Source organism: Gorilla gorilla, chromosome 10, assembly GCF_029281585.2.
Source record: "Gorilla gorilla gorilla isolate KB3781 chromosome 10, NHGRI_mGorGor1-v2.1_pri, whole genome shotgun sequence".
Taxonomy (NCBI): domain Eukaryota; kingdom Metazoa; phylum Chordata; class Mammalia; order Primates; family Hominidae; genus Gorilla; species Gorilla gorilla.
The window spans coordinates 50,056,709-50,066,024 of NC_073234.2; the positions used below are offsets into that span (position 1 = coordinate 50,056,709).

Sequence of the window (9,316 nt, forward strand, 5' to 3'; positions counted from 1 at the left end):
GCTGTGATGTTATGAAGGCTACCATGTTAACAATAGCTGTCACGTCACTAGGCAATAGAAATTTTTCAGCTCCATTAAAATGTTATGGGACCACCTTTGTATATAGAGTCCATTGTTGATCAAAACGTCATTATGCGGCATGTGAACTGCATATTTATATATGTTTATTATATTAACATACACACATATAAACAACATACAGCAGAAAAACTCAGAATTATATGAGACAGGATAGTGATGTAAAATGGAGCCATGAATTAGGCAAGTATAAAAAATGCATTCTATAAAATAAGCTTACTAAGGATGACCACGAAATTGGTTCCAGACTTTCCAAAATCCAAGAAGAGAAAAACCTGATCAGTTAACCCAATTCACAATGCTCATTCCTTAAGGAGGCTAGGTGCCGGGGCTCACGCCTGTAATCCCAACACTTTGGGAGGCTGAGGTGGGAGGATCACTTGAGCCCAGGAGTTCAAGACCATTCTAGGCAACAAAATTTTTTTTTAATAAATTAGCCAGGCATGGTTGTGTGCGCCTGTAGTCCTAGCTACTCAGAGGCTAAGGTGAGAATACTTGAGCCCTGGAGTTCAAGGCTACAGTTAGCTATGATTGTGCCACTACACTCCAGCCTGGGAGACAGAGCAAGACTATGTCTCAAAAAGAAAAAAAAAGAAATTCTCCTGTGAATCATCATAAAGGTATTGTGAATGATGTAATGAACAATATCTGCAACAAGTCCTTGCAATAATCCCAACAACCAGTTTCACATTGCCTCCCTCAAGAGAGGCCAGTGGCATTACATGAAGTATAATTCAGTAGAAGCAAACTGAGTTTAACCCCTCCATAAGTGGTTGGTGGGAAGGCAGGTCAACACCTAACACAATCATGTTTACTTTCCAGGTATCTACAAGTGAAAATCCACAACTCTGAAGAGAAACTGCCAGGACTCCTCCTGCCCCAAACCTCGCCAGAGAAGCTCTTCAACCAGAGGGTATAGGTCAGAGGGATATAAGAGCCAGCATCCATCCCTGGGTTCTCAGTAGGAATGCTGGTGCTGTCTAAAGACCTGGCATTAATGGAGGCGGAGGAGCAGCCTTATGGGAGGGATGGAGGGAGGCAGGATGGGGAGAAGAGAACATTAGACTCAGGGAATATTTAATTCTGGTTTTAGCATTATTAGAATAAGACTTTATACATTAACTAAAGTGGAGCTTTAATCACTATAAAAAGCAAAAGTATCTATAGACACAGACACTTGTCCATACGGAGACATAACCACACACTCAGAGGATAGTGAACAAATCTGTCTTTGACTTACGACCCATTTTGCAAGACTTAAAGCCAGAAGAACACATTTTCAGATTGTTAAATAAAGTCTGATTCTGACTATCTGTGGATTGTTTATTTGACAAAGGGCATTGTTGCAACCCAGCACACTGTTTTCCACTTAGGTATGGTTATTGATTCTGCCCCAGGTTCAGAAAGCTTTAGTCACATCCCTGACCCCCAGCTCACCCTAACTCCTGACTGTAATTCTTTTATGATACCAAGGGCCACAGACTCTTCTTCTTAATCCTGCATGTGCTCCCCACTCCCCACTTTGGTTGATAAACAGATACACTTGGAAAGGGGTAATAACATTTTAGAGCTATATCTAGTGTTTACAATTTAGTACTTGGTATGAGTAGGGGTCTGAGCACAAGAGAGGAAGATATGAAACCGAAAGGATACAAAGTATAATAATAACAATCATATCGGCTGGGTGCGGTGGCTCATAGCTATAATCCCAGCACTTTGGGAGGCCGAGGCCGGTGGATCGCCTGAGGTTGGGAGTTCGAGACCAGCCTGACCGACATGGAGAAACCCTGTCTCTACTAAAAAAGTACAAAATCAGCCGGGCGTGGTGGTGCATACCTGTAATCGCAGCAACTCGGGAGGCTGAGGCGGGAGAATCGTTTGAACCCAGGAGGCGGAGATTGCAGTGAGCCAAGATTGTGCCATTGCACTCCAGCCTGGGGAACAAGAGTGAAACTGTCTCAAAAAAAAAAAAAAATCCTATCCTAGAAATGGCATGAAATTTGGAGTCAGAAGTCCTGGATTCTTTTGGGAGGCCAACAGGGGAAGACTGCTTGAGCCCAGGAGTTGGAGACTAGCCTGGGCAAGATGATGAGACCTCTATCTCTTATTTTTAAAAAAAATTTTAAAGGGCTGGATGTGGTGGCTCACACCTTTAATCCCAGCACTTTGGGAGGCTGAGGCAGGAGGATAACTTGAGCCCAGGAGTTTTACACCAGCCTGGGCAACATAGACCCCCATCTCTACAAAAAATTTAAAAACTAGGCCAGGCATGGTAGAGCGCACCTATACTCCCAGCCACTTAGGAGGCTGAGGAAGGAGGGTCACTCCAGCCTGGGAGGTTGAGTCTGCAAGGAGCAACGATCATACCACTGCATGCCAGCCTGAGTGACAGAGGGAGACTCTGTCTTAAAAAGAAAAAGAAAAAAAAAAAAGGCCGGGCACGGTGGCTTACACCTGTAATCCCAGCACTTTGGGAGGCCGAGGCGGGTGTATCACAAGGTCAAGAGTTCAAGACCAGCCTGGCCAACATGGTGAAACCCCGTCTCTACTAAAAATACAAAAATGAGCCGGGTGTGGTAGCGCACACCTGTAGTCCCAGCTGCTCAGGAAGCTGAGGCAGGAGTATTGCTTGAACCTGGGAGGCAGAGGTTGCAGTGAGCCAAGATTGCGCAGCCTGGGTGACAAAGCAAGACACTGTCTCAAAAAAAAAAGAAAAAATTAAAAAAGGAAGTCTTGGATTCAAGTCCTATCATTACTTTATATGAAAATATTTGTGACAACATTTTCAAAATAGCTCTGAAGTCCTGCCAACTTGATAAATGCCACATAAATGCCAAAACCCTTCCATCCTTGCTCTTGTTTTTAGAGGTGATGATATCACCATTCGTTCAGTCATTCTGCAAGCATTTACTGAGCATCAACCGTCTACCAAGCACTGAGTACTAGTACTAGGAACGAGGGAAATGATGAGGGGTGTTAAAAATAAAATACTTAACGAGACAGAATATTGAGCAAGGAGCAGAATGGGCAAGATTTAGTGATGGGCTAGAAGGGGACACATGATGAAAAGTGAGGTGTTTTTCTTTTGTTTTGTTTTGTTTTGTTTGAGATGGAGTCTTGCTCTGTTGCCCAGGCTGGAGTGCAATGGTGCAATCTCGGCTCACTGCAACGCCCGCCTCCCTGGTTCAAGTGATTCCCTAAGCCTCCAAGTAGCTGGGATTACAGGCACACACAACCACGCCCTGCTGACTGTATTTTTAGTAGAGATGGGGTTTCACCATGTTGGCCAGGCTGATCTCGAACTCCTGACCTCAGGTGATCCACCCGCCACGGCCTCCCAAATTGCTAGGATTACAGGTGTGAGCCATCGCACCTGGCCAGGAATTATTCTAAGTTAGGCTTGAGAGACTAGAACTTGGTGGTGTCTTTCCTTTTAACAATGACCGCAGAAAGAAGTATATTTATGTGGGTTCTCTGGTTGCAAGCAACAAACTGACAAAATTAAGCAATAAACGATATGTTGGGGCTGAGCGAGGTGGCTCTCACCTGTAATCCCAGTACTTTGGGAAGCAGAGGCTGGAGGATCGCTTGAGTTCAGGAGTTCAAGTCCAGCCTGGGTAACATAGTGAGACCCCATCTCTATAAAAAATTAGCCAGGCCTGGTGGCATGTACCTGTGGTCCCAGCCACTTGGGAGGCTGAGATGGGAGGATCGCTTGAGCCTGGAAGGCAGAGGTTGCAGTGAGCCATGGTTGCACCACTACACTCCAGCCTGGGCAACAGAGCGAGACTCTGTCTGAAAGAAAAGGATATGTTGGGGCCGGGCACAGTGGCTCATGCCTGTAATCCCAGCACTTTGGGAGACCGAGATGGGCAGATTGCTTCTGATCTCATGGCAAAGCCAGGAGTTTGAGACCAGCCTTGGCAACACGATGAAACCCCGTCTCTACCAAAAAATAACAAAAATTAGCTGGGCATGGTGTTGTGAAACTGTAATCACAGCTAATCTGGAGGCTGAGGCACTGAGAATTGCTTGAATCCGGGAGCCAGAGGTTGCAGTGAGCTGAGATTGCGTCACTGCACTCTAGCCTGGGCAAGAGAGTGAGACCCTGTCTCAAAAAAAAAAAAAAAAAAAAAAGGATAAAAGGATATGTTGATATTAGACAGCTCATAGAGCCAAAAGAAGAACCAGGCTGCAGGAAGGACAAGAGCCAGCCCCTGGATGTCTGCAGCAGGAATGTGTGGACAGCCCCTCTAGCAGCTGCCACCTTCTGCCACTGTGTTCTCTCCAGATCCACATTCCCTAGAGAAAATTCAACTGGCCCAATTTGCATGATGTGTCCATCCTATGGCCAGGGAAATGGCGAACTGTGACTGACACTATTACCAGATATGTTAGTGCCTATGACGGGAAGAAGACCAGTGATAGGAGGGGATCATGATAAGGAGGGTGAATTTTTTATTTATTTTTATTTTTTTTGAGACAGAGTCTCACTCTGTTGCCCAGGGTGGAGTGCAATGGTACTATCACGGCTCACTGCAAACTCCACCTCCTGGGTTCAAGCAATTCTCCTGCTTCAGCCTCCCGAGTAGCTGGGATTACAGGCATGCACCATCATGCCCGACTGATTTTGTATTTTTAGTAGAGATGGGGTTTCTCCATGCTGGTCTCGAACTCCCGACCTCAGGTGATCTGCCCGCCTCGGCCTCCCAAAGTGCTGGGATTACAAGCATGAGCCACTGCGCCTGGCCAGAAATGTTCTTAATTTTAATTATGGTGATAGTTTTATGGGTATATACATGTGTCAAAGCTTATCAAACTGCATATTTTATGTGCAATTTACTGTGCATCAATTATACCTTGATTAAGCTATAAAACAAACTTTAGGTGTCCCCTACAGGCATTGGATGCAAGGAATTTGTAGTCCTTGCAGGATGTTCCAGTAGATATGTTCATTAAGGAGCTGGAAATACATGTTTATATTTGGGAGTCATTTTTTCCAAAATCTAATCCTGTTACTCCTTTTTCTTTTCTCTTTTTTTTTTTTTTTTTTTTTTTGAGACGAGGGCTCATTCTTGCCCAGGCTGGAGTGCAGTGGCACCATCTCAGGCTCACTGCAACCTCTGCTTCCTGAGCTCAAGCGATTCTCCCACCTCAGCCTCCTGAGTAGCTGGGCTACAGGTACGTGCTACCATGCCCGGCTAATTTTTGCATTTTTTGTAGAGATGGGATTTCGCCATGATGGCCAGGCTGATGTTACTCTTTAAAAAGCATCATCTGGCCAGGCACAGTGGCTCACGCCTGTAATCCCAGCACTTTGGGAGGCCGAGGCAGGCAGATCACAAAGTCAGGAGTTCAAGACCAGCCTGACCAACATAGTGAAACCCCACTTCTACTAAAAATACAAAAAATTAGCTGGGCATGGTGGCATGCGCCTGTAGTCCTAGCTACTCAGGAGGCTGAGGCAGGAGAATCGCTTCAGCCCGGGAGGTGGAGGTTGTGGTGAGCCGAGATCGCACCACTGCACTCCAGCCTGGGCAACAGAGCGATACTCCGTCTCAAAAAAAAAAAAAATCATCTTTGCCTTGGGAGGCCAAGGCTTGAGGATTGCTTCAGCCCAAGAGTTCAAGGCCAGCCCAGCCTGGGTGACAAAGCAAAACCCCATCTCCACAAAAAATAAAAAATTAGCTGGGCATGGTGGCACATGCCTGTAGCCCCAGCCACTCTGGAGGCCGATGCAGGAGGGTATCTTGAGCTCACATCAAAGCTGCAGTGATCTTTGATCACACCATTGCACTCCAGCCAGCCTGGGCAACAGAGCGAGACCCAGTCTCAAAAAAAAAAAAAAAAAAGAAAGAAAGAAAAAAGAAAAGGATCATCTTCAAAGGATCTCTACTGTATACAGCAGTAATGGAGAGGAGAAGCTTACATTTCCCCCTGAGAGGAGAGTTGTTCTTCAAATTATAAAAGCCCTACTGCCTGTCCTTTTTCATAGCTCTCCTAAAAGGTGTTCCACTCCCAGGCTAGACGCAGTGGCTCACTCCTGTAATCCCAGCACTTTGGGAGGCCAAGGCGGACGGATCACAAGGTCAAGAGATCAAGACCATCCTGGCCAACATGGTGAAACCCCGTCTCTAATAAAAATACAAAAATTAACGGAGTGTGGGCCGGGCGCGGTGGCTCACACCTGTAATCCCAGCACTTTGGGAGGCTGAGGCGGGCGGATCACAAGGTCAGGAGATCGAGACCATCCTGGCTAACATGGTGAAACCCCGTCTCTACTAAAAATACAAAAAAATTAGCCGGGCATGGTGGTGGGCACCTGTGGTCCCAGCTACTCGGGAGTCTGAGGCAGGAGAATGGCGTGAACCCGGGAGGCGGAGCTTGCAGTGAGCCGAGATCGCGCCACTGTACTCCAGCCTGGGCAACAGAGCTAGACTCCATCTCAAAAAAAAAAAAAAAAAATTAACTGAGTGTGGTGGCACATGCCTGTAGTCTCAGCTACTCGGGAGGCTGAGGCAGAAGAATCGCTTGAACCTAGGAGGCGGAGGTTGCAGTGAGCCGAGATCGCGCCACTGCACTCCAGCCTGGTGACCAAGCAAGACTACGTCTCAAAAATAAATAAATAAGATAAAATAAAAGATGTTCCACTCCCTTGGCATTCAGAATCACTGCTGGGAGTGATACAGGGAAAATGCTGGGAACAGAGGCCCTAGCTGCACAAGGCCCTCAACCCTTTCCTCTCCAGGGCTTTCCCTCCTCTCCTCAGGAGACTGATCCTCTTTGGCGTGAGCCAGAGACTTCTAGGGACTTACAGTCTGGTGGGGCAGACAAGCAGTAACTGCTGCAATAGAGGCACACCTGAAGTGGAAAATTTTACTAAATTGTGAGGTTGGCACTTTGTTTGTGTATAACCCTACTGAGAGCTCCGAGGAGGCAGGGAAAAGTGCCCATATGCTTACCTAGGGTGGATAGTGCCATTTGGGGAACAGCTTGTTTACCCTAACTGACAAAATGGTAATGTCCAGGGGAAAGACTGCCATCCTGGCAGCAGCACAAGGTGGGGCTGAAGGCCAATAAGACTGGGTGGAGATGAATGTCTCTTGTCCCCTCCCCTAAGGCCCCTTGAGGTCTATTGACAAAAGGACGGCCTCTGCAGTTTCTGAGGTTTAGCATTTAATCCTTGGAGAACACTGGTAGTTTACCACCACAAGCCTTCATTCATCATCTATCTGTATGCCTCTCTACATAGAATTAATTGCAAGAACATCCTCCAGTCCCTGCCCTCCAGCAGTTTGAAGGACATACTGACAGACTAGGTAAGACATGCAGAGAGCTCGAGACATGACATATCCAGATAAACAGCACACACACCAGAGAGCATAATACGCACACTGCTTACAATAGTATTTATTTTACACCAAACTGGGTGCTGAGCATGTGCATATTGGATCTATTTTTCTGTATAACTACACTTTTAAAATGAGGTATGTTGGCTGGGAGCAGTGGCTCACGCCTATAATCCCAGCACTTTGGGAGGCCGAGGCAGGTGGATCACTCAAGGTCAGGAGTTTGAGACCAGTCTGGCCAACATGGTGAAACCCTGTCTCTACTAAAAATACAAAAGTTAGCCAGGCCTGGTGGTGTGGACCTGTAATCCCAGCTACTCCGGAGGCTAAGGCATGAGAATCACTTGAACCCGGGAGGCAGAGGTTGCAGTGAGCTGAGATGGAGCCACTGCACTCCAACCTGGACGACAGAGTGAGACTCCACCTCAAAAAATAAAATGAGGTATGTGACTACATAAAAAAAAAATAAATAATGTATCAGGCCAGGTGTGGTGGCTCATGCCTGTAATCCCAGCGCTTTGGGAGGCTGAGCCGGGTGGATCACCTGAGGTCAGGAGTTCGAGACCAGCCTGGCCAACATGGCGAAACTCTGTCTCTACTAAAAATACAAAAAATTATCCGGGCCTGATGGCAGATGCCTGTAATCCCAGCTACTTGGGAGGCTGAGGCAGAAGAATTGCTTGAACCCGGGAGGCGGAGGTTGCAGTGAGCCGATATCACGCCATTGCACTCCAGCCTGGGTGATAGAGCAAGACTCTGTCTCAAAAAAAAAAAAAAAGAAAGAAAAATCAAGTATCAGCAAACCTTCTAAGGTTACATTTTATTCATTTTTATTATTATTATTATTTTATTTTGAGATGGAGTCTCACCCTGTTGCCAGGCTGGAGTGCAGTGGCGTGATCTCTGCTCACTGAAACCTCCACCTCCCAGGTTTAAGCGATTCTCCTGCCTCAGCGTCTTGAGCAGCTGGGTTAACAGGCATGCGCCACCATGCTCGACTAATTTTTGTATTTTTATTAGAGTCGGGGTTTCACCATGTTGGCCAGGATGGTCTCGATCTCTCAACCTTGTGATCTGCCCGCCTCGGCCTCCCAAAGTGCTGGGATTACAGGTGTGAGCCACTGTGCCTGGCCTATTTTCATTTTTTTAATGTTTAATTTTTGTGGGTTCATAGGAGGTATATATATTTATGGGGTACATGAGATTTTTTTTTTTTTTTTTTTGAGACAGAGTCTTGCTCTGTCGCCCAGGCTGGAGTGCAGTGGCACAGTCTCAGCTTACTGCAAGCTCTGCCTCCCGGGTTCATGCTATTCTCCTGCCTCAGCCTCCCGAGTAGCTGGGACTACAGGTGCCTGCCACCACGCCTGCCTAATTTTTTGTATTTTTAGTAGAGACGGGGTTTCACCATGTTAGCCAGGATGATCTTGATCTCCTGACTTTGTGATCCGCCTGCCAAAGTGCTGGGATTACAGGTGTGAGCCACCACGCCCGGCCTCATGAGATGTTTTGATATAAGCATGCAATGCATAATAAAATCATATCATGTAGAATGGAGTATCCATCCCCTTAAGCATTTATCTTTTGTGTTAAAAACAATCCAATTATACTATTTTAGTTATTTTTAAATGTACAATTAAGTTATTATTTATAGTCACCCTGTTGTGCTACCAAATAGTAGGTCTTAAGGTCTTATTCATTCTTTTTTTTTTTTTTGTACCCATTAATCATCCCCACCTCCCTCCCTAAGGTTACTTTTTTTTGCTTGAGGGGAAAGGGTCTTGCTATATCTCCCAGGCTGGAGTGCAGCCTTCACCCCCAGGGCTCAAGTGATCCTCCCACCTCAGCCTCCTGACTAGCTGGGACCACAGGTGCATGCCACGACTCCTGAC

At 46.4% G+C, this 9,316-nt stretch overlaps 1 protein-coding gene across 3 annotated transcripts in view; it reads left to right on the top strand.

Moving 5' to 3' along the window:
* Positions 1 to 1,389, top strand: part of BIN2 (bridging integrator 2) — a 43,084-nt gene extending 41,695 nt beyond the window's left edge. For 2 of the 3 annotated variants that reach the window (XM_055357200.2, XM_019039414.4), the window contains exon 13: positions 901 to 1,389. In XM_055357200.2, the coding sequence (XP_055213175.1) occupies positions 901 to 930 (30 nt within the window). In that variant the 3' untranslated portion in view covers positions 931 to 1,389. The remainder of the gene's footprint in view (positions 1 to 900) is intronic. The other variant, XM_019039415.3, reaches the window with a different exon arrangement.
* Positions 1,390 to 9,316: the final 7,927 nt, after the last annotated feature.